The 26,713-nt window shown below is 38.4% G+C and overlaps 1 protein-coding gene across 1 annotated transcript in view; it reads left to right on the forward strand.

Moving 5' to 3' along the window:
* Nucleotides 1-21,334: 21,334 nt before the first annotated feature.
* The window catches only part of LOC108681145 (neural-cadherin), a 78,779-nt gene continuing 73,400 nt past the window's right edge, over nucleotides 21,335-26,713 (forward strand). Inside the window, exon 1 of the mRNA XM_018170140.2 lies at nucleotides 21,335-21,392. Within this exon, the coding sequence (XP_018025629.2) occupies nucleotides 21,335-21,392 (58 nt within the window). The remainder of the gene's footprint in view (nucleotides 21,393-26,713) is intronic.

Consider the following 26,713-nt stretch of genomic DNA (forward strand, 5'->3'; position numbering starts at 1 on the left):
TTTATATAAGGACATGATAAATGGCTCATTTCTAGGCATTGGAAATTTATATCGAAACAGCGGCTAGCACTCGATAAATTTTTGAATCTGGGCTACCGGAGAAGGCAATTTCGCCCTCGATCTCGGGCCGAGGCCGGAAAATCTTTGATGATAGGCGCTTCAATGTTTCTTCGGTGTTGTTTGAACAGTTCTAATGGTTCAGTCATCCTTGTTCTTTCCGGGTCTCTCCGATGCTGTTTGAATAGTTCCAATAGTTTTCCCTTCCTTGTCCTTTGCATAAGACTACCAAAGCTCAATGGCTGAACCCGATAAAGCCAGCCAAAATGAAACAATAGATTTCGCACTTGCCGGTGTTTCATCTAGAAAAAAGCCGTGAATTTGGAAGTACGAAATGACTTTAAAGAGCCTATTCTTTCTTAATGATAAATTCATTCAATTAACTGACATGAAGGTATTGCAATCCGCCTTTAAATTGCTGACGTAGGCTCTGATGACATTTTAGTGGATTATTACTTTGTCCTTGATGAACATGAATGTCAACATGAAAGTCCACTTATAATTAAGGAGAAGTTTATGCATTGCAGTATTTCTTAAAGTTAAAATTGACAAGGTTATCACGAGTAATCACTTGCCACGTGTAATATAGAACTTTACGAGAATTTTCAAAACATTGTAATTTATTAAAACAATTATAATTAAGTACTACTCCTCTAAAAGCAATTCTGCTAATCAATCAATTTTGCACCATTCAACAAATATTTCTATCAGAATCATCTATCAGTAGATTTGTGATTATCATTTATCAGTAAATATATAATTCCTCCTGTACGTGCGTGAATACAACATGTTAAGCCTCACTTGCATGTTTGCTCACAGCGCCGACCGCTCGGTCGCCGGACGTGAGGTCGCCCCGGTGACCGGAGGCCGCGCCGATCTTGCCGTGGTGGCAGCAAATCTTTCGTTATTGCCTCATTATTGGCAAGTCGCCTTCTTAGAGACCCTCTTGAGCCTTCCAAATGCTTGCGCCTGCAGCAGTATCATTGATATTCCTCCGTCTCCGAGGTGCCTACTGCCATCTCTCTAGACTTCTCGATCTTTACTTAATTATATATTTTATTGGCTGCCATTCTATTTCATCTTCGCTATGGAATTCGAAAATTTTGTTCATAGAATAGCCAAATTCAGAGTATCATACAAGAGGTCTTCAGATTCCAATTTCACACACATTTTTTGTTAATTTACTTTGCATTATTTTTTGTGTGTTATTTTCACTGTTATTTAATTTGTAATGAATATTTGGAAGTGAATACCAACATTGTTTATTCACCAGCAATAAATCTTGGTTTAATCAAGAAATCTAATTATCTAATTAAGCCTTTCTGATGATCTTATTTACTTTACTTGAAAAGACAGCTAGAGATTGGACCTCTTTACACACACGAGACGTCGGGCAAGCTGCTCACGTCGCACCCAACGTCTGCAGACAGAACTGATTTACAGATACGATGGCTCTGCGAAAGCTCATTTTCATTTCTGTAGTACATTGCTGTTGCTTTGTCTTACTCTACAATTTTTTTATTTAATTTTTATTTTTTTCCTTGTTGCACTGGGTAAACTGATTTGTATGCTAAATATTATGGCCCGTCACTTGTTTCATAGGCTTTCATGAAATGAATTATAAATAAATTGAGCGGTCTCGCCAGTTAAAAAAGCGTGTATGCATCATGCTTCTAACTCTCTGAACATAATTTGTCTGAGTTACAATGTTGTTTAAATGACAAACAATATTCAATACAGATACTTTATAATGATATTATGTATCAAGATTCCAAAAAAATGTGTTTACTGGAAATTTTTCCTTCCGGTTATTTTTTAACGCGCGAATTTAATTCTAAATTTTCAAATTTCTAGGCCGTTACCTAAGTGCATTAGAAATTAATACAAAATTATAATGATTGCTCTGTTCATTCTTATAATAGTTATTTTGTTTTGTGTCGATCGTGTCTGAGACGCCCATCGCAATAATCATCCCTGATACTCCTCCTAATTAAATATATATATTTTCTTTTCCATCCTGGCACCTGGCAAATATGGCCTTTCATTCTCGGGATATTGAGCAGAGAAGAATAATAAGTTACGATTAATAAGAAGAAGAATAATGGTAATAATAAGAATGATATGTTAGGATTGAAAAAAAATATATGAAGAAATTTTCATTTTAACGGAGATATTTTGTTTCTCATTGAAAAATAAATTTTTGGATTTCAGCTCATGCGATAAAAGTGATCTCCTGATTGCTTTATCAAAAGCCGCTTTGGAAGTCGAAAGCCATTTTTTCATCAACTTTCATTATGAGTCCAACTTGTAACACTCTTACTATGATAATTTATAAAAATATATTAGATAACTCAATTGTTTTGTTATAGGATTTTAATACTTGCGGTATTAATAGGTCACGTGTCACGAGAAAATAATTTCAGAAACTTGAATTTACAATATTATTTTATAACACAATACCAAAGAGACGGCTAGAAGTTAATGGTCCCTCAAGTGATAATCGTGAGTAAGCAGAGCATCGCAAGTGTTGGAACATTTTCATACTTCACATCCATCATCCACAAGCATTCGTATTTTTTTTAGATCATTTACTTCAACAAGACGAACGCCATTTAGATTAATTATAAATGGGCGTAATTTTAGAACTAAGATTATGCCTGCAATTGATGTGGGTTGTTGGGATGATATTACCGCGAATTATGCTACCATATGACGGGCGCTGCAGTGAGTGTGTATCAAAGACAGTAGTTACTCCTGGCGCAGTGCAAGACATAGCGCAATATAGACCAGCAACACGAGCGCTACACGACCCTTAATTCTGCTAACACGCGGGCTATCCGTTAGCTGCTGGCAGTGCCGGCCAATGTTGCTCTAAGAGCCTCTTCCTTCGACACAAAAACCTCCTCACAAGATACTTGAGTGTTACACAAGCTTCTTAAGAGACTATAATACAGCCTACTGTTCTCTAATTCTTACGACCCCCTCTCATACTATACTTTACGAGGAATTTCCCTGACGGCATCTGTCGAAATATCTTGAACAGTATCATTCAAATTTGCTAGTATGAAAATGTACCAAGCGATGCGGAGCTTTGTTATTTGTATATATGATAAAAAATTGCACTGTATCTACTATAGTCGTATTATGACATCCACTTGAAGAGACTTCCGCATGAAAATTTGGCAGAAATTGAAACAATCGCCTTCTATTTGCTACAAACTTCTTCTTGAGAGCGCTAGCCTATTGGCGCGCTAACTTTTGCGCTTGGCTTCCCGTTCCTTGCAAATTTCTTGGCCTCTTCCATGCAAACTGATATTGGATGCCTTGCCTGGAGTAGACGCTCCTCGAGGTGACTTCTCCTACGATCTGCTAAGGTGTGAGATCAGGAGGTGGCTAGTCAGAAATGTAGCTCTACCTAGACTACGGTCATGTTGTGTTCAAATTAAAATATCTACTTGAATTGAGAGTGTGAATTTCCACAAGAGACACTAAGAGTAGAATATAAATTAAGAAACTATAACTATTACTCAGAACCACTAGCGGTCAGTTGGCTGCATTGACCAAGTTTGTGTATCGTGATCAAGTATTGTGAATCGACATGGATTTTCTGTTGTATTTCGGAGGTACTCATCGTTGTGGTTCTGTATGAAATTATATTGTGCTGTTTCTGCTTTCACACATGGGTCCAGTAATTCTGGGTGTCAAAATTAAGTTATGCACGATTCGTCGAATTATTTCAAGTTCATGTCGGATAATCAGTTGAACAATTTGCCGTCAGCTATTACAGTAAAACAAAAGGGCACAGTTTTTTTAGAATGTTCGCAGTATTTTTCCGGTAATGATGTTAAATTTTCCGCAATTTAATAATATTTGACGTGTTTTACGTGCATACCCTACAAATTACGTATTTTCGCTATGAGGGAATTTGTGTTGGTCGTGTTGTTTCATGTTTGTTCTCAACAAACCCAGAAGTCCTACCAAAAATACCAGCAACTAGAAATTTTGTGAGGAAAACATTTTGTGCCCAGTTTTTGGAGCCTTTATTGCTCTGGAGAAGAAATGCAATTCGAATTCTACTTTGGTTTACGGCGCTCACGTTTCAACGCTGAACTTGGGTGAGGTAGCATTTTTTCACTGAACCCGGCAAACGAAAAATTTTACTCAACGTTTGATTGTAACTTCTTTTATAATTTATAGACCCATCGAGACCCAATAAACGATTGATTATTCACTGGCCTGGAATTTTGTTAGAGACTGTTATCATGAAATGTTAAAGTGTTTGACGTTTTTATTCTTAGAATTGAAAAAGATTTTTTCAGTCGTCTCCATTATAGCTGCATGTCCGAAGATTGACAACTTCGTAGTGTTCGAAACATGCTTCTACTTCGCCAGAGGTATACTGCGCTATGATGATTCCCTGTAAAATAATGGTTTCCGTACTATATTCACAAAATACGTTGGCAATGCCTCAAAAATTCTACTGAGATTTATTTTGCTTAGAAGTATAGTTTTCCAACTGTCTTCAAGAATTAAAAAAGATTGGGTTAAGGGGCGATTGTAATTTTTGAGCAGCATAAATCCTTGAATTTTTGTTGAAAACCCACAACCTTGAATATCAGGAGCATCTCATTCAGTTTCCGGAGTTCCACTAAATGATAAAAGAAGCGGCATTGTTTGTACTGCATTTGATCATTGCTAATGATATGCTACAGACTCAAAGCTTTTTGATGCTTATTGTTATGCTGTTGAATACATTTCAATGTATTGTCGTTAATCTAGTTGAAACAATGTCTGAGTAGTCTGGAAATCCGGAAGTGCTAAGTGAAATTTCCTAGCTTGTCGACATTCACGGATGTGACGTCTCTAATTCGCCTCGCATGCTATCCTGATTCTCGAGCTTGTGACTGTAGATCGTATCTCTCGTGGTGCTAAGGTCGTTAATTTTGTCCAGGGGCGCCGTACCTCCGCCGCTCACGCCCCGCCTGATGAAGATCATGTCCGTGCCCAGCGCCCGTTACACCGGCAGCTCCCCAATTCGCCCGGGCAGAAGCAAACTAATGACCGAATTGAAGACTTTCCGAACATTTTCTGAACATTTTCCCCTTGTTTAGAACGATTTTCTCAACAATATTGACTCTCACAAGCCCTCATAAGCAGAACTTTGCCACGGTGCTCACTGCTTACGCAAAGTAGCAGTCGGTCGGTTTGGGAGACCATTGAATTCCGCTCGTTCAAGCAGATTGAAGAATTAATGATAGCGAACGAATTATGTAGAAACTAATGCACCTGCGTTCATCTATATTGTATTAATTAGTCTAATTTTGCCAGTCAATATCAATCAAAAATGGGCATTACTGCTACAAGACTGTCAATTCCAAATAAATCATTCTCTTTTACTCCTCATATATATAATGAAGCTCGCCCAGTCGTATTTTCAGTTTTTCGTAGTAATGCAATTTTTGCCAAAACGAAGTTAAAATGTTCTTCCTTGCCGCGAGTAGAAAGAGCTTCTACTTGTTGGATGTGTGATTGGATTGCTTTTCAATTTGGTTGGGTCTAAGTGAGTTGTAAAAGACTGTTCGTCAGCGCTGCCAAGTCACGCTCTTGGCCGCTTCACGGAAACTTCAAACTGTGTGCCTTCAGCAACTTTTTCTATCAGGCTTTGCTGATTTGCTATGCTAACGATGAAGGAAGACTTCCTTGCTCTGGTCTAGCCACATGAGCTTCCTCACGAAGTTTACTTATCTCATCTAGAAAGCAAAAACTCACAAGTACTGCCCACGTCCAGGATAAAACTCGCCTAGCTGTGGTCTTATTACTCGATCTAGAAAATTCTTGAGCTAATTATTTTATAATGTAACTTTTTGTTAAGATTAGTGTTACTGGCATCTTTTGTCGTTTTAGACAACGTAGCAGCTAAAATTTTATTTCTAGTGTAAAGTAATAACTGGGCTCTTCCATGTATGGTGTCCAAAAATTTTTTGTCCTGCATCGCATGTTGTTGCATAAATCATGTTGTTCTTCATCTCATTATATTGCAAAGCCAATAATCTTTTTCTGAAAAAAAATGAATGATCAAAAATGAAACCTGATCCAAAAAATCAAATTTAACCGCAGGCACCGTGAAAATAAACGTAGCTGAAATGGGCGCTTAGAAATCGTGTCAAAGGAGCACAGCGTAACATGTCGATGTGATCTTTACGGTCGCCTTTACGATACATTTTATGGGGACTGAGCGAGGCCAAGTCGTCGCAAAGCCTGCCTGCTTCTCAGTTGTTAATCCATGTATGGCGTTTAGAAGCACTTGAGAGCCGCTTGGTGTGTGAGCATCTGCTAGGTCTGGGCTATCAACAAGAATTGCAGGAGGTTGATCCTCTTGCATCTACCATCAAAATGCACCAAGCTAGACTCCCAGGATCTCGTTTGCTGTGAAGAACACTGAAATCCTACTGAGCATTATTAGAATAAATCTGTGTGAACAGACGAACTGAAGAACAGATGGAACTAAAAATATTTTAATATCTCTAATGTCTCAATGGTCTTGAAGAATAATTCTTCGGTGAACTAGGCCTCGTTATTTGATATTTTAGTAGCGTTGTCCAAAACATTTTCTTGATAATATGCTCTTTTAGACAATAGCTGCGTGACTTTTCGTTAATATGTTGAGCTTGACGAGTAGCGCTTACTGTATGAATTTTATCACACCTTCTTGATTGCGGCGCATTTTTGTACCTCTCCGTTATAATGAAACTTCCTTACGACGAAATAAAATTTAATTTTATAAGAAACTAGCAGGACTAACATTCATGTAAAGCTCTTAACGGCCTCTCGTTCTGAAGCTATAATGACTTTCCACAGAGAATATTATTGCGTTAAATCATAACGACCTCTGTAAAATGATACTTTAACATCTAATTGCTGCTCAAAGTTTAATATGTGTGGGAAATTTCCCATCGTTCATTAAATTTCTACTCTTTAAACTGAATTTAGTTATAATTTATGTTGGGGTAATATTAAGATAAGTCTAGGGTAAGTTTTAAGCCACACCAAATTACATTATTTCCAACCATTCAATATCTCTTGGCTTTACCTTATTGGCACAATTGAAACCGACCCGGCTCCAAGAATTCGATATTGAAGATTTCAAGCTTAGTCAATGTTCAGACTACTAAATTCAACAAATTTACTTGAATTTATTTATGCTTCACTACCTTGAATAAAGATACGATTGTATGAAATTATTCATATGTGAAGATGAAGACTTTTTTAATTTTTGATTCTTATTTCTATTAGCCATTATTTCTCATGAAATCATTAATATATTTATTTCGATGCAATTTTCAATTGCACTCGATATTTATTTCCTTTCGAATTATTATTACTTTACTTCTTATATATTTTAAAATACTTCAGCTGAATATTCATCTATATAATAATATTCATCTTCAGGAAACACAGACTGACATTTATATTCTACTGAAAAATTCACATTCTCGTCTGCAGTCACATGCTTAGAAGAGATCGAATGTTAATTTTGATACCGGAAAGACCCTCTTTTAGCAATTGTTTGTGAAGCGCATTGCAAGGCGTTGAGAGACTTAATTTTTCAACTGTGATGCTAATTCCACTTGGAGAAATGTTTGAAAAAATTTGCTAAAAAGTTTTAAAAAAATGTGAAAAAAGTTTTGAAAAAAGTTTTGAAATATACCCAAGCATTTAAAATTTCTTCGAACTGAGTTTTCCAATCATTTCCATGCGACTTATTGCCTATATATAATGATCTAATCATTATCTGTGATGTAGGAATTAATCTCGATAGTTAATTTCTTGTCACATCATGATTTATTCAATTTATAAAAACACATGCGCTTGTCCCAGGCTAGTATTATATTATTCAAAATATCAGCATGCAGCTCACATACTCCATGTATATTCCATGCGTGCATGAATGTTGTTCAATAGGACAGCTCCTTTAGCTGCAACGTGCACCGAGTCTCGATGTTCGCGTTAATATTTGATAGCGCCTAAGAACCTCAGGATGGCTTGTGCTACGGTTTTATACTCCGTTTCTTTGCTCTCTGGTAGCGCCTGAGTCTCTTCAGTGGTGCAAATAGCGCGTGTACTGCAAGATTTATGGCGCATAGGATTGCATGATTGCATGCAAGCGTTTTCGCATTCTTTCTGTCGCGTAAATTCGCAATTCATGTGAAGAATTCATACGACTTACTGGGATGAATGACAAGCTTGTAATTGTCAATCATGATCAAATCGACTATTTTTTTATTCATTTTATCGTTTAGAAAAAATTTTGATCTCCACCTTACAAAAAGCTCTTTGGTTGGGCCCATTTTATTTCTTTTCCACCAGCGAATTTAACTTTCAAACAATTTTGGCTGCAATATAGAGCACCGTACGTGTTTCAGTTAAATTTTTACCTGACATTCTATTTTCCTGCATTATTTCGGTGAAATTTCCTGTAAAACATTCAAAGATTTGTAATATGGCAAATATTTTCTTTAAGAACACTATAAGACGAACCATTAGAACTCGGGAGTGTTAAGTGAGCGTCTCGTGAACAGAGACGATCTTTGGTCGTGTTTGACAAGCAGTCGCGTCCACTGCAGGCTCGTAAAGTCCGACTCTTCATATTTGATCAGCGGACGAGATTTAGAGGCTGGCAAGCGTCTTAACTGCCATGCGGGCCCCGCTCGATACAAAGTAGTTAAGTATCCTCGGGACCCCTCGTACGTTCGCTGTCCATCGTCGCATATGGAAAGGTGCACATTTTTGTCGCGGCGCAGTTTTTGTTGCGCTGCACCTTTCGTGGTTTGATCATGATTAAAATCAAGATATTAATGTTGTGTATTTTATCTGAAATTGAATGTGATTATTGTACGGATTCGTTTTTTCGACTACGATTATATATATATCGTTTTTTGTTGAAAAATTCTGCATGAATCTAAAGTTTGAACTAATGTCCCAATTCAGATCTTAATTCAGCTCAGCTAATTTGTATCTTTAAGCCGATTCAGGCTATGTAGTAAATTTTCATCCTCTCTAATGTTGGGATCTCGGCTGAGTAATTAGAAGAGACTATGCATAAATCACTTAGAGAATAACTGCTGTGTTCAACTTCGTTCGTTACCGCTGCTCTCACTGCAATTAATTATTCAGCTCTGATCTTCCCGAATAAAAAGCTAAATGTTCGCAAAATTTTGTGAAGACCTCTACTTATTTATCGCGCGACTCATGATTTATGGGCGTTCAAAATTACCCTGGTGGCGGTTTTTTGCGACTGCAAAAAATGCAATATCTACGATATCACTGAAGTACCGTAATTGATGACAATTAATTCAACGCTGAAATTGTTACAGTGCATCAAACTACAAGTTACGGTCTTCAATGAATAATTCAATCTACTTCGAGGATATATATCCTCGGGAGAATATTATAAAAATTCAATATAATTTACGTTATAACTACTTGGCATTTCTGAAACAAACGTCATCAGAAGGACAAAATATGTTGTTTTCGTATGTAAGCTGACTATGGACCGACTTAAGCATGCAGTTTTCTCTATGCTCCGCGTTGAAGAGGAAAGGATTGACATTCGTTTCTTTTAATTCAGGAAGTATTTTATATTAAAATTCCTTTCTACGTAAACTGACGTCCATGTTGCTCCACCAACGTATCACGGAGGCGATTTTCATTCATTGGTCGAAGATTCCAAACCCGCCACCCGGCGCACAAGTCGTGTAAGTTTTTCCAGCATTGGTGCCTCCAGAGAGAGTGTAGAAGAACAGCCCTCACCGAGAGAGATCATGAGCGAAAGTTTTTGCACAATAGTGCTGAGGGACGCTGCAAGTTGGCAAAGTTGTGCAGGCCGCCGCTCTCAGGAGTGTGGTCGAATTTATTGAAGTTTCGGACTTGTCTCAGCATTGTCCCTCGCCCGGACTTCATCGGAACTTTCTAGCCTGAGGTCATTAAAGAACTCTGCTTTATAGGACGCTGACGAAGACTAAGCGTAATTAGAAACATGCCTTGCGTAACTTAGTTTTATTTCTATGTGAAATTTAGATCGGTTTCAGATGCTCAGATTCATGACTAGCTAAGCATACGTATAATTGCTTTGGCTTATTCAGATGTTAAATACTTTACTGATTTTGTTCCTGCTTCTAGACCCGTTTGCCGATAACGCTGTTTTTAAAAAATTTCTACAGTAATAAGAACCACTTTTTTCGTATTGGTTCTTTCTTTGAATGACTCTTTCCTGTGGTAAAATTGTGAATGCAGTTCCGAAACATTATTGTATGTAATTATTAATTATAAAATGCGGAAAAAGTTTCAAAAATTTTCGTTGTATAAAAATAGTACTTCCATTCATCTTTTTTACCGGTTTTTGAAAGTTTCTTTCTACAATTTTCTTCCTGAAAATTAATCAATTTTCTTGTTTTCATTAGTCATCAGCATCAATGTCAAGTTTGAGCAACCATATTCATCTCTGGAAAATAATTTCAATTTATTCTGTAGTAAATATTATCTATCATGCACTGGCTCGGAAAACAAGCCGGTATCCTATGAATAAATTCTTCTCTGTGGCGTGGTCTGCTGGGGTCTACGACGTGCAGCTCGTGAATAGCGAGCCATGAGATGTCGCGTATATCGCTCGCATGTGGACGCGGGCCTTGGTTCTGTGACATGGCGAGACTCGCGGGGCCTTGGTTCTGTGACATGGCCAGACTCGCGGGCCTTGGTTCTGTGACATGGCGAGACTCGCGGGCCTTGGTTCTGTGACATGGCGAGACTCGCGGGCCTATGTTCTGTGACATGGCGAGAATCGCGGGCCTTGGTTCTGTGACATGGCGAGACTCGCGGGCCCATGTTCTGTGACATGGCGAGACTCGCGGGCCTTGGTTCTGTGACATGGCGAGACTCAGCGTCACGACGCCAACAGCGGCCGACATAACAACCATGGTGGCGTAACCATGTATGAAGGCGGCTCAGGCATGAAAATTAACTGCCGTATCAACATCCTCGTCGCGTTGTCTGAGGCTAAAGTATTACTGACGGTCACACATTTATTTATACGCATGAGCTTTTAATGTACTAAAGGTGATCGAAATTGTTGAGGTCGCAAAATAATCAGCTGTCATACATCCTAAAGTTCTGTGCAGAGAAAAATGGGGATTATTATTTGCATCTATTTCGTTTGTTGGTTTTGCAATTTCTAGCATATCATGTGTCTAATTTGTTACTGACAAAACTCAAAAGTCAAAAAAACACAACTCCATATATCTGTTCTGTACGCCATCACCCACGAATCACTCAACGAGCGATGAACAAGCTTCATCATTTGATTGTGTTTTACTTATTTCCCGCTCTCTAAGTGATGACGAAGTGATACTGAAAACGTAACTGCTTGAAATACGCGAGTTCTGCGCACTCATTCAACTAAGCAAATACAACTTTTTTACTAGCGCGACAAGGCGGAAACGAGATAAAACTAAGAAAAATTCAGCTTCCAGGCACAAAGTCATTGTGAGGAGAGGCTCAGCCATATAACTGTGGAAATAAAAATACATTTCATTGGATGCTGCCTTTGTGCTGAAAGACTGGTCGTTTATTTATATCCGCTGAACGATTCAGTTGATAGTTTGCAGACGATCGGGGTAACTGTTTGGAGCAAAATAAATCCCTTGTGATGGTCCGGCATTCTTGGCAACGTCATAAAAATGTGAAAAGTCAAGGATTGGCCTACGAACCAATCTTGTTTGAATCCCGCTGCAGATTGTCTGATTTTGGAACTCAAATGAAAACTCAAGTATTTTTCTTCTTGCATTTATTTAGAACTAGTCGATTTTTTATTTAGTAAATGTACTGAATGTAAATAATAATTAGGATCTTACGGATTCATATCATACTGACTTTACAGTGAGAATTATTTAACCCCTAATTAAAACTACGGTAACAACCATTGTCAATGCAATTCTCACTACGCACAAGTGCTCTAAACTTATAGCAGTAAGCGATTTCTTCGTTTCTTTCCACCAGAGATGATAAAAGTCCAGCTTAAAAACCTGCCTCCTCCCCAATAATTGTACTTGATCCACATTAATGACGATTCTCTCTATATTTTCTACCGTAATTTGGTGTATTAACATATAAGTCACCTCCTAAACACTGAATTCGTAACAGTTCACGACTGAGATGAACTTCAATATAATAGAGAATTTTCACTAGACTTTTAATGCAACAAGCGCATCATCACTCGCGTGATCTAAAATGTATCGTGCATCAATTTCTTGTTGGAGGTCAGCATTTTTTCCACATTCTTCGGAGGCCGCCGAAGGAACGATATTTATGGTCTTCAGCGACCGCTTCTCCTTAAAGCGCTCGACTTTCTGCAGGTGGAGATTTATGGCTTCGGCGTCCAGAGCCCAATGCCCAGCGGTGATTTTATAGCTTAGCGATTCCATCAGAGATTCGAGGTGTGGAGTCCCTGACAATTTGTTCTCTGACAGCTTCTATTGACTTACTTTGGAGGACTCAAGTGTCACTAGCGTTATGATTTCTCTCTTTAGATTTAGTCTACGACTGAGTTACTTTCTTTTTTCGCTACGTCTCCGAAGGACGGAAGAACATGCATTAAAATGATTTCAGATAGAATTAAAATGTATGGATTCCGGTTCAAATTCATCAGTTGTATACAAGTGAATCATGCAGTTTATATTCTTCTTTGTTAACTGATGCTTTATTTTAGACTTGGATTAAACATTGCACTTTTTACTCCGAACACGCTTAATAATTGTAGTCTGTTTTGTTCATCAAAATTGTAAGTTCATATAAGCATTTTTTCAAAATCTTTCATTTCAAAGCAGCAGATATTTATCATGTCAGTGATGCGCATTACGCCGTACGTTTCTACATTGTTGAAAATACAATTAATGACAAATGAACTGAACGAGTGCGTATGTTTTCTTTCATGTCACGGCTCTGTCGTCGGGTTTTCTGGAGAAATTTGTGTCGTTCTGGCATTCGAAAGTTTCTAAATGAGGTCGAACTAGTGAAGTTTACGAACATTTATTGAGGTCAGAATATTGTGGTCAACAGTGGGGCCAAAATTTTCGGTCCGTATGTGATCTCCGACGCAATATTTGCCACCGCCAAGATATTGTTGTGCAGATGCTGACAATTTGGCTAACTTTTCAACTCTACTGCGTATCTCTATATATATTACGCTCTATTTTTTTCTACCACCAGATAGGCTTCTATTGAGATTCTTCACTCATGCTTCACTGTCTGGTGCAGAATGGACTCGAGCTTCTTCTCTCATCTCTACCGTGTGGGATAATTTTGATGCTACTTTGATTTTCACTTTCACTTCTTTGATACTTTGATTTTCAATTTACCTTGTATTATTCTCTATTGAATTATTTTGTACTCACCTAACTTATGCAAACACTGAGTGTGTCTTTCAAGCTTTCAAAAACAACATTTACCTGCAGGTTTATATCAATTTGTGTGATGAACAATGTGTTTTCTTATAATCATCTTAAAATTGTATTTTTTTAAGGTTGTATAATGTCCTCGTCCGAATATTCAAATAATATCGTTTTAAAACCTGCCGATTAATATTATATCTTCCTTGAATTATGTTAGTGAGTTATGGTACGTAAAGTACAGAATTTTTCTAGGAATATCAAATATCTCTAGATTACTATCATTTCCTAGAACTCCTCTAGAAATTCTGAGCATCCTTTCTGTCATTGTTCGGGATTGTCTCCCGGGATAGCTGCGATTGCTGGCATGGACTCAGGTGTATAGGACGCGAGGGTAGCTCATTTGTTCTCTTGTTTAACTTTAACGTGGTTCTTGTGTCGCAATACTCCGTAGACGAGGATGACGTTGCCGTTGACGATGGTAGACGGCTGCATTACTCCGGAGACGAGGATGACTTTGGTCTTAACGATGGTAGGAAGTTTCTCATCGTGTTCCTTGCTCTCACGCGTCGTGGTGCTTAGTCCGTTCAACTGTATAATGTCGTTCTCTCTATATCGGCATGGACATCATTTCTGTTTTTGACAGTATTGTTCACTTGACGTGCCAAAATACTGCAGCATTGAATTTTTTATTGAAAGCCCGGTGGTCAATCATTTTGTATTTCTTAGAGAAAATTCTGTGTAGTTATTAAACTATCTATAGCAGCTGCACAAATGATCATTATTAATTTCGTTGGAGAATTAAAAGTATTTTTCAATCGCGGTTACTGTGATTTCAAATCAATTACTGCAAAAGTAGAACTATCATAAATCTTAATTAACCTCTTTTTCAAAGTCAATGCGCGTGTGATTATCTGTAAAAATGCTGCATTCCTGCCGCTACTTTTCATCTGTGGTTGTGGATCAGCAGCTTTGACTGTGTGGAGGAGGGATCACTGTGCGGCAAGGCAAGAAAAATCATTGACCGTCGATGATGGCGCTGGAATTAAGAATACTCTGCCTGACTCTAGCTGATATGATTATTGCTGGTTGAAGTCATGGTTACCGTGTCTTTACATTACTGTCTTCTTTTCATCTGAAGTATTGAAATATGAAATTGTCATTGAAGAATGATTGGGTATCAATATAATAATATGCTAATATCAAATTTATGATCCATGGTCACTGTTGCAATGGTATAGTATAGTATTTTATAGTATAGTATCCTCGGCATTGAAGAATAAGCCTTGTTAGGCCTGTCGCCGATTCATGTACTTTTCTTGACTAGTTCGCAGAACTAAATGACTGGCCATTTGATCAAATCTTTTCAACGGACGTTAGGTTTAAAGTCGTTTCTAGATTTCAGTTGTTCCGTAGGATGCTTGGCATTTCAAGACTAAACATATGCTCCTGCATGGCCTTGTCTAGTCTGTTCTTGAACGCGTTCATACTCGGAGCGTCAACAATATCTTCAGGGAGGCTGTTCCACATGTCGGTGACTCGAAGCGAGAAGAAATGTTGTCGCATGGATGACTTTCACCGCAGGTTTTTTAAGTTATAGCTGTGGCCCTTGATGTTGGTTCTTGTTTCAAATTCTCGTAATCCTTCTGGGACCTTGTACAAACCATATGTATACTTGTATATATACTTCAATGAGGTCACCACGCAGGCGACGACAACAATATGAAGACTGGGACGCTACATGATCTTCAATCTTTCTTCATAAGATTTGCTCTTTAAGCCTGGAATTTCCCTTGTTGCAAGTCTTTGAACAAAACTAAACTAAACTTTGAACTAAATTTTTGTCCTTTTCAAGTCTCAGTGACCAAACAACGTTTCCAAACTCTAGGTTACTCTAGGTCCGGGCGCACGACAGAGGTGAACAACAGCTTCATCATTTCTACATCTAGGTACACGTAGGAGCGTCTGATCAGCCCAAGCAGTTTAATGGATGTATTAACTTTCGTTTCAGTATGCCTAGAAAATTGTAAAACTCTTTCCACGCAAGACTTCTCAATCATAACCCTCTCGTTGCAACCATGTCTTCTCATGCTGTAAGCTTGCTGTTCATTGTTCTTGCCGAGGTGAAGTACTTTACACTTGTCAGCATTGAAACGCAGCTGCCACGCATCAGCCCAGTCAACTAAACTATCAAGATCATTTTGCAGTTGCATTTTATTTGTCGCATCCTTAACTGCATTATAAACTTTTGCATCATCTCCTCTGACTAGACCATGCATGCTGCTAATACTTTAGAATTGATAAAAAAATACCGGTGGGTAATACTTTTGTATCATTAAAGAATACAGGCAGCTAATAATGTGGTATTATTGCTTCAGAAAAGCAGGCAGAGCAACTTTGACAACTCCATCTATCCACATAATTTAATGAACTCTATGTAATCGTGCCAAATGGCAAGGATCATTCTCCATGTCGTGAGTACTCTTATGGGAGGGCATCTGTTTCTGAGCGCTGACACTCAATCCTCTGGCAAAGTGCATTGCAATTCCGTCTCGATTTTCTGTTCGTAAACGTAACGACTTGAGGAACAGCGTCAGATAAAAGTAGGCGTTTTTTAGATGTAAGTTTGTGACTTGAGAGAACTCTGATGCATACCTATCTATATTCACTATCTCAAAAAGAAATAAAATTTTATAGAAATTCTAATTTATACGAATGTTTCTTATTTACTTCTTCTAAAATCGAAGAAATCAGCTGGGACTATCAGGGAGAATTTTACTCATGGCTGTAATATACTCGTAACATGTTTAGTCACAGTTCTCTATATAAATAAAAAATTACCCTGAAATTGAAAAAATCTAGGAAGGCGCCTCAACTTTTCTTTCAATATACAGATTGCTAAATTTAATTTCTTTTCCTGTAGATTCTATTTCTGATAGCTAAAGACGCTTGACGCTTTCCTCGGGGAATTTCTCTTTCAGCTCGCGCGTTAAGTGTCGCACGAAGTGTCCGTATACAATCTTCTGAAAGATGGTAGATACAATATTTTTGTTGTACGGAAATTTTGCTCATATTTATTCCAATTTAAAAAAAAAAACAGTTCCTCACGATACGATACTGCATATCACTACATGTGATACACCTCGTATTCAGGAGATGTTAATTTTTTTTAGTTTCGGCGTTAACTCTAAAAGCACCTTCTAAAAACATTATAAACATCATTGCTTCACACGAATCATTCCCCAAATTACACGTGTTTCCGATAATAATCAAGACACTACCATTTGAAACGTGTTCAGTATGTAAAACCAATATGTAACTTAATGTTCTTGTCCGTCCACGCCGCGTGACGCAAACACGAACATTCTTGTAGCGACGTCTCGTCATCTGACTAGTCAAGTCGCCGCCCCTCAGCCAGACGCAAAAATCCAGTCTCTAGTTTCCTGTCTCGTCGTGCACAATGACCTGATGAGCGCAGGCCTCTGACGACGTTATGTTGACGAAGCTTAAATAATATAGCGCACAATTTTCACCAGGAATGACTGGGGTCTTGATTGCGTTGCTGGCAAATCTCGTCCTGATCGTCGCCGTCGAGTCGCATAACGACAATAGTGTTGTAAGCGCGTTCATAACATTATTTCTAAGGTAAATAAATTCCAAAAATTATTGCCAAATGAACAACTACTACTGAACAACCTGTATGCTTGAATTTTCAGTTGTCAAATCGTTTTATTCGTAATTTTTTTAGTTGCATTGAGATTTTTGATTTTAGAATTCAAATGTGATATTTTCGATAAATTATCAATCAAATAAAATGTGTTGCGTAATGCTTTTCGTTCATAACTTTCCAACAAAAATTGTCGTTCTGTCTTAATTGAACAGACTGATATACTTTTAAAACTCACGCAATTAAGTATGATGGTTTGATTTTTAGGCCAATAAAACATGCGTGCGCGTTTAACCTGAAAACCACCCAACGTTGATTTGAAGGCCATTTTTATTATTAATGCTCGTTAGATCCTCATTCCGGGCATTGTGTGCATGCACGCTTAAGGAGGCGCATCCTAGCACGTCCGTAAATCACGTTAAGTTGCGCATGCTGAAGCGTTTGTCAGCACTGAGGCCGAGGCACATTAGTTTCTTTTAACGGCCCGCAGAGCATTACTGAAATGCTCCCTAAACAATGACGCCATTACCAACAAGGCAGCAAACTCCGCTCATTGTGGCTGCCTCCGCCTTTTACATTTCAAAGTTAGGTGATCGGCAGCTTACTTGGAACATCATTTGTTTCGATGCAATGGAAACATAGGATGCGCATGAAATACATTTCGATATATTGCAGTCGACAGGACTGCTTGTAACGACGAGAAAGTGTAACACGGAGGATACAATAAATTGCGAACAAAAATTTCTTGTGCTTCCGGTTTCTGTGAAATAAGACATTTGCCTTACAATAACTGGAGAAACTTCGGAATTTGATAAAGATTCGTTGAAATGGATGGAGTAAAGTTCAGCCGGGATCGGTAGAAGTACATGGTATACATTTGGCCACAAATATATTCTAAAACAACCCATGACAAAGTATTTATTATTCTATTGTTTTTTTCTTATCTTGTGGCCAAGCGATTATTGTCCAGACGATTTTTTTAATATGCGAATCAACTGAGCAAATGTAGTAAAACTCAAAAGTCATTCTCCTGATTGTTCTAAATGCCTTTTGTTTGTTGCAGTTTTTGAACTAATGTTTTGTGGGATTAGTCGAGCGTTTTCTTGACGACGCAACATATCTGCTGGTGTTGCTTGAGCTGAAGCCTCATTACTCGGCGCGATGAAGGTGGCCTCGCAGCGTCCGCAATTTGCTCGGCTCCTCTTGGCGCCGCCGTCCAAACAATTCCTGGCAGGACGAGACGCACTCGAGCTTGAAATGATTGCATTGGATTTTGTTTGTGTGTTGGAGGTGCGCGATGGGCGTCCGTGATTGCTATTGAGACGTTTTATCTCATCCAGATGAGCTGCCATTACCTTTAAACGTTTATTTTTACGGCTGCTTTGTTTTTCTCTATGGGATTGGGATCTGGATGATTCAAAATTATGGGAGCCTTCTGAGCGCTGTTTTATTTTATTACATTTTACAATAAATTTCAGAAGATTTTAGCCACTTTTCGCCCATAGCCCATTCTGTGACTTACTTACGACACATGTAACCGAATTATCAATGTTTCAAGAACATTTTTTTTACTCCATCAAGAATTTGATCTCATGAGATTGTCGATTAGTATTTGAAACTTTTTACAGATCAATTTTTTCGTGGTCGATTCATGTTTATTATTATTTTAAAAAGAACTCATTCAGGTCCAAACATTTTCCGGAAAATACATACATTAAATCACATATCAATTGGGTATATTTTTACGCTGCTGCCATGAGCAATTTCTACTACAGAAGCAAACCTCGTGCTACAGAAAACAATTTTTTCAGGCAAAGGAGCACGGCCCTCCATACGTCCGGCTCAGCGATTACGCTGAATTCCTGCAGCCTCGGAGTACTTGGAGTTTTTGGTAATGGCCAAACTAATCAGTTTTTCCGGCCTGGGTTTGGGTGGCGGAGGCGTCTTGTAATTCTTATGAAAACGTCTTCGTGCATTACTAGAAAGAACTGTTGTTTCTTGAAGCTGTTTCTGTCGTCTTGTACGTGGGAAATGTTCTATTCTTAGGAAATGTTTTAATGTTGTTCTATTTGGTTAGCTAGAAAAAGCACTTTTGAAAACATTTGCTCGTGCGGTCGTGCCGTTGAAGTAACCAAAATATTAACGAATTCACTTTCGTAATCATTACAAATTAAATCTTAAAAGCCCATATATCAAAACATATTTTTGGTTGTGCAGCATTTACATGAACATGGAAATTCGCAGCTTATGCTTGTGTATGGTCTTGTCCGATTCCGATGCGAGTCGTTTGTCCAAATAACTTGATAGGTTTTGTTATTGCGGAAGCAATTGGCTCCTAGGACCAGATTGGCGTCCTCGGCTGCCTCAATATCGCGCCGTGTAGCCAAGTCTGAACACCCATGCAAATCAGCGGCATGGCTGGCATGCAGACCGCTATACAAAGGCTTTAGTTGTCGGCTGCTGATTGTGATGACCAAAGCGACTTACTACTCGGCTGACAATTCAATGAATCCCGTCACGGCTGATTGCGCAGACCAAACCACTGACATCTTTTGATCATTCTTGTCATCATAACGAGGATGGTGTGTGAACTGACAAAACAATAGTTCCACAAATGGTTGATTGTTCTGAGCTTTCTAAATTTTAGAGTGATATTTCAATCAGAGATAATATGAACTATTGTCCCCATAATATCTATATTTTGACCATAATATCTCTGAACTATTTCAATCAGAGATATTATGGGCTGAGTTCGTGATAGACTACGAGACTCTAGACTTGCTCAAATCGATGACCTAACAACGAAGCTTTGAGCCGCTGCAGTCTCGCCGACGGTATTGCCTTCGTCTAACCCGTCTATGTGACGGTATTGTCTGTCTATTCAGACGCGTGTGACAGCATTGTCAATGTAACCCGTCACATCAATCGCCCTTATCTGCTCTTCGGCATCTGTAGGTAGGCTTCTCAAGAGCACAATCCTGGTCTCAGAGAAATGCTGCAGACGCCGTAAGTAACGCACACAAAGTCCTGCCAATCCATCGCCTCACGTGGAGCAGCAACGCCACGTCAAGGCTGATCTGCAGATAACCTGCGCCTTCGACGAATCCAAGACTTAGGGCCTGATCGCTGTGAAAATCTTTCCATTCTGAGAGATATAATCATGGTGGAGTTATTTCTATTATTCATCTACTAATTTCGTCGGAATAATATCACATTAAAACAAAACTTTAAGACTCATCGAATGACAAGTCTCGTCAAATTTCAAGAATCAGATTTAATTTTAACATGCATTGAAATTAAATTCTCTACTTCTTTGTTGGATGTCATTATTATTCGAAACATGTTGATGTCGGGGTAGCATGATATTTAAGTTTGTCGCTTAATGCATGCGATGTGCCCCTTTAATAGAGCAATTTTAGGACCCGCCTGCGCTGGTAGATGCACCGAGCCTCGACGTCCCTGATTCCACCAGACAAAGTTCAGAGGGAAGCGGCGTGGCGCGCGCCGACCCTTGCATACTTCACGCCGCCCCAACTGTAGAGGGAATTACTCCAAACTACATGAGCTTTCAAACTATTTCGCCTTTATCGGGGACGCTTTTTCATCGTTTTCCGTTTTGCTGTAAATTTATTATACACGTAATCCTGGCTCTCTTGCATCTATGAGTCATTTTAATTATTTGTTCGGGAGACTTTCTAACATAATATATTATTTCACTATTAGGCTACACTTGCTATATTTAAAATGTTGAATATTGACTGGAGTTAGCAAGTAGCTGCATTCAAACTTGAGTTATATGTACATATATATAACTCGGGTATAACTTGAGTATATAACTCAACTCATATATGCTTTTTTAATGTTATAACTATAGCATTGACGTGAGAAAAAATAGTCGAAAAATCAGAACAGGATGAACATCTTAAAATCATGTTAAGAGATTCATATCCACGAAAGTTGCTCCTAAAAGTATCCTGCTCTATTTTATTGGCGTATTTGCTCATCCACACATAATTGTGTATTTCTTATAGCACCTAATCTTTCCAGTAACCTCAGTCCTGTCGCCTGCAGACTGAACTTCAAAGAGCCTCTATAGCGTTACCGAAGCCTCGGTCAAGTCTGCGGAGGCCCCTGCCTCTGTGGCTGCTGCGACGCACGGCAGGCTGACAGCATGGCTCTCAATGTGGTCATCCCGCTGCTCATCCCGCTCGAGGAGAACATCCACAACGGTGAGAACATCGATCTACACTTTACATAGTAGATAGATGTTATTGTGACAAATGCTATAATATCTCTGCTCATACTGCTCGAGAAAGTCCTAAACGGAGAAACATCTACACTTAATACGGTCTATAAATGTTAAAATCGTAAATGTGATCGTCCCATTGGGCATTTGCTTGAACTAAACATCCTCGACGGCGATAACATCCACGTACCGCTTTCATTGCATTTATTATTACCCTAACCCTCCTCATCAACTACTTTAAGATAGTCCATATTAAACCTGTTATGCACATGTTAGTGCCTTGGCATGTTGCCATCCACGTACGACGCGCCATGCATTTTTACTGTCATGAATGTCGTCGTGAACGACGTCGGGAACGACTTGCGATACGCACCTGGTGGTCTCATAATAGCGTATCGCCGTCATTTGATTTCTGCGTGATGTAGAGTCATGAGATTAATTTTTGATGTTTCGATATGCAGCCAAAAATTTTACTGCAAATATAAAAAGTAACGACGCTGCATTTTAATGGCTCACCTGTTTGTTAGCAAATATTCTAAATTAAACAAATGTCAGTTCATCTTTGAATGTTGCGGCTTTTCCATTGAATTTCCTCACCAAATTTTCACAACAGGCTTCGGTACATCATTGGATATTTAGTAGATTTTCTCTACAGCTCTGTTAACTACAGCGTTTTGATATCGAGCTATGAGTTGGATGAGTCCATTGCTACATCCCCAGTTTTGGTTCTCTCGCCAGTACAAAAAGTTTGAGTTCGATCTATTTTGATTATTCTAACAATTACACTAATTCCTCTTTCTCAGGTAATGCTCTTCCAAGTTTCCCATGTGTTCTTCGTAAATGTAAGGCAAAAGACTCTAGGTAATTTATTTAATTAATTAAATTTATCATCACGAAACACGCAAGCCAGTTTATCTATTTATTACGGAAGACGCAATATTAAATTGTGTCTATTTATTTTTCCACCTGGTGACTGATGATCTTTCGAAAATAACTGGATTAAGTGTTTCTAAATCTGGTTTTTAGGTAGCATACTTGATTATAAATCCTTTGATTGTTCAGCTTACATGTTGACTGTGGCGCTTAGCTGCGCAAGTCCACTCATGACGTCCATAACTATAATGAGACGTAATAGTTAATGTTTTAACATACCCGAGTAAAACCTCCGAGAATACAATTGAACATTAAGGCTAATCTATATAATCCCAATCTTCTGAACACTTTCAATAAATTGTGTATCATAGTATATATAAGTTTTGTAAACGCAGTTAAAACTTTAACTCAATATGCATGTATGTTGCAATTATACTAAGTTAGGCAGGAGAACCTGCGAATTTTGGGCAGGAACTGTGCGGGTCCCGGAGGAGACTCATAGGCTAGGTTGTATTCTACAGGTTAGGCTCATACAATTCATTTATCAATGATGAGTTTGACCAGTGAACATAATGGGTTTGTTCTTTAAGCTATGCGGCGCGGTAAGCGCCGCAACAATTATTGCAGCAATTATTGCAGCAGGGTGCATTCCTTCGAGGAATGCACCTGTAACAGTACGTGTTATGATTTTGTCATGTATTTATTTTAGTTTGGTCTATATATCTGAAGCGATTACACCCATATTGAAACTAAAATCACTTGACAGACCTTACGGTTAGTACGTTAGAAAAATTGAAAGCATGGAAGAGAGTTGCAATTCAGTATTCACTAATGCAACCTGTTCGCAAGCATGACATGGTGCTAGGGATGTCAGATCTAAGCCTAAGTAAAATTCTGCATGCCAGTTCAAAACTGCATCTTTAGTTTACAAAATTGATGTTGGCTCAGGAATTAAGTAATCGAGAGCCTGTCCTGATTTCCGCCGTGCTGCTTGAGATGAACTAACTTCCGGGAACGTTTATAGAACCTTATTGCTAAAGATGCCGGCCTTCCTTTTTCGATTCTTTCATGCTTTTATACCCTAACAAAATTCGAGGCAGCTCAATGTCCCAATCACATAACTGCATTATACGCTACACAATTGTCTCACTTATGCATCGTTGCTGTCTTTGCACGAGGTCTATGGTTTAGAATACTACATTTTTATAGAATATAGATCTATACCTACACCCAATATTATGAAACATCAATATTCAGATACAAGCGATTCCAGTTTGAAAACGTTGAGTCTCCATCTTGAATTTTATTTTTCTTCTCAAGTTTGTTCTTATCCTTGCATAAAAGGGAACCAAGCCATCCGAACGCAATCTAGACGATCAGGCTACCCAATTTTTACCGCTAAGTTTATCTCTCCTCGCATTATAAAGAAAACTTTTAGCCCCTGCGTTCAATAAGCCACTCCACAAAGTTCGGTGCTTCAACGACGTTGATATTTTTGCAAGTTTCTTTTTTGCAAGAGGCCTTTTGCTAAGTTGTAATAAATTATCCTTTGATGTTGCTATCACAGGATAAAAATTTCACTGAATGTCTTCGTTGCCAGCGCTTATGAGTCGTCTGGTAATTTAAGTCAAGATACGATTCCCGTCACATGCTGTGACTCATGCTTGTACCGTGCAGTTGAATGACCAGGAAATATTTTGTCATCCAGCACCGCAAATACCGCGTGCATTCTTGCAATATAAAAAATGAACATACATGCATTGGAAATCGTACAATAATAACGTCGATATTATGTGCGCACGAAAAAAATAATAATGAATTGTGAACGGCGAAGAAAATTGACCTTTTATTTCAAAGACGACTGGTCCAAATCTTGAGAAAGCAGGCGCATTCTCAGAATATTGAGGATAGAACAAAGTCCCACAAATTAACGCTTGGTAGCGGTTTCGTAACAGGTTATCGATGTTATACCGACGAATAAACCCGGCCCAACATGACTGTAGAAGCAAGAAGTACCCTTTAAATTTTACAATTCTGCATTACAGCAATAATATTCCAATGTCGCATTAAGTTTCAATAAATACATTCACAGAAGCCAATTTAACACACTATGACAAACTGAAGGCTCTGTATATCGAAAATTGTGTCGCACCAGAAAGTCCTCAAAAAATCGAAGGTTGTTTCCCACCAGATCCGCAGTTATTCTATCGAATAAAAGAAACAAATAGCTGTAAGATAATTGATAACCAAAATTAAAGCTCTAAGAGCATAAATGTAAGACGCACTGTGTCAATATATTAACAGCCTCGGACCAACCTTGAAATCTTTAGCCACCAAGCGGTTAAGCTGTAACTCTATGAGGCAAGTAAAGAGGCTATGTAAAGAGAAATAACGAAAGTAGAAGAAAGAGAGGGCATACTCCTGAATTGACAAGTAAGTTTAGCTTAGGAAAGCACCGAGCTTTCCCAATAGGTTAGGAACAAATATTAAAGTTATTAGAGTAACAAGCCGAAGCTCAAAGTTAAGGTGGTCGAGCCACAAGAAAAGGCCAAGCCCAAATTTAGCACTGGAGTCCGCCCTTTCCTAATCAAAGAAAGCGCAAACATGCATTATCAACGTAAATAAATGAAACGAAAAACAAAGAGTAATCACTCAAAATAATAAATAGCAATTAAGAAGGAATGGCTTTATACACTCTTAACGGAGCAACATTAATGGGATTTTCTCACCACTAAGTCTTACTGCCAACTCTTTCTATTTACAAATTCATACCAACAATAGGTATGAAGAAAAAGAAACTTAGAACCTAAGGAATGGGGAAATTTCTAACATACTAAAACCATGCATCAACGCCACCTACCGTGTCGGCCACCACGCTCATCGCAAGTCAATTTATTTGGACTGTCGCGATATGAAAATCTTCCTTTCATTTAAAAAATCGCATTTACTCCTAACTGGAAACTTTCAAATTACAATAAAAAATTAAAATTGGCTGCCCATGTGGAAATGAGATTGTGAATTTAAAATTAACATTTCGCTTGAGTTGAAACTTTGATCGTTGACTCTCGATTCCGGTCTTTGTCATAGAGTTTTATGGAATAAGACACACAAACTTATTTAATATTCACGAAAATCGGTGCTTCAGTTTTTTGTGCTTTTTATCGTGCCAATTCTTTTTGTTTATGTTTCAGCGCAAACGTATCTGAATGCTAGTGACGAAAATCTGATGTAAATCTGAAATCAGTTCCTGCCATTCCACTGACGAGTCTATATAGTCTTATCCTTCACTTGCGCTTTTGGTTGTCATAAGATAGACAACGCGGTAAGAAACTCCCACAATTCTGGCTTTTCTTACATAGACACAGCATATGCGCTCCTGAAAATACTTCCAATCTCACGCTAATGAGGGATCCTGAGATCTGGGATTACGTTTTTGTTCCTCTCACATGGTCGTTGTAAAAAAAGCAGTTTTCATTGCAGTGGGAGTAAAAATGTGAAAAACTCTGTGTGTGTTATGGGAAAATGAAAGTTTTGAGGCTTTGAGATAGGGTAGACTCCCATGGTTGTTATATGAAATGGGTTAACTTTTCCATAAGTAGCACGCTCGGGGAAACTTTCTCCCTTTCTAAATTTTTCAGAAGTTGGCAACGTGAGGTGAATGTGGAAGGGATCGGGCAACGGAAATGCTTTGAAATGTTTAGGGGTTCGTCCAATAAACGAAATTTCTCTCTCATCATACAGGGGATTTAGAGATTTAACTCAAATAATATGCACGCAACGTAATGAAATCCCAACACGAACTTCATGAATAATTTCCTCTGTTAACGCAGAAACTCCCTTGTATAATTAAAAGGAACAATATGACCGCGTATTGCTCTTGTAATATTCAAGCTCACTGTCGGCCGGATGATGGATGCGCAGCAAGATTATTTATATGTTGAGATTATGAGTCATTTGCTGCCGTGTCGTGCCTTGAAGATTTGCCGCCTCCTAGACACCTGAGTCTCGGAGCTCGCTTCATTTCTACAAACGATGTACAAAACAAAACATGTTCTTTTATGCATAATTAATTTTCTGAATTTGCGGATTAGGAGCAAATGTCCATGTAAATACGTTTCATATCTTAAACTCCTATTTGCATTATGTTGTGCAGCGCAAGTTACAATCAAAGAATGCAAATCAAATTGCCTTGATAATTTCATTTTAGGATGTGAAAAAATTATATCCCATAAGTTAGTGGAGCGCCACTTAAGTTGTGGTTTATGAGTGTCTTTAAATTTTAATTCAGTTAAATTGAACGTTTTGAAGTCAATTCCTGAACTATTTTGTGGTACTAAATATGTGTCAGGGTAAGGGTTGGTTTCGGGGTCCAAGATAAGTAGACGCGACTCTAGTGTAAGAGACATGCGAACATATGAGTAATCAATACCA

Source organism: Hyalella azteca, unplaced genomic scaffold (genome assembly GCF_000764305.2).
Source record: "Hyalella azteca isolate HAZT.00-mixed unplaced genomic scaffold, Hazt_2.0.2 contig5366, whole genome shotgun sequence".
NCBI lineage: Eukaryota > Metazoa > Arthropoda > Malacostraca > Amphipoda > Hyalellidae > Hyalella > Hyalella azteca.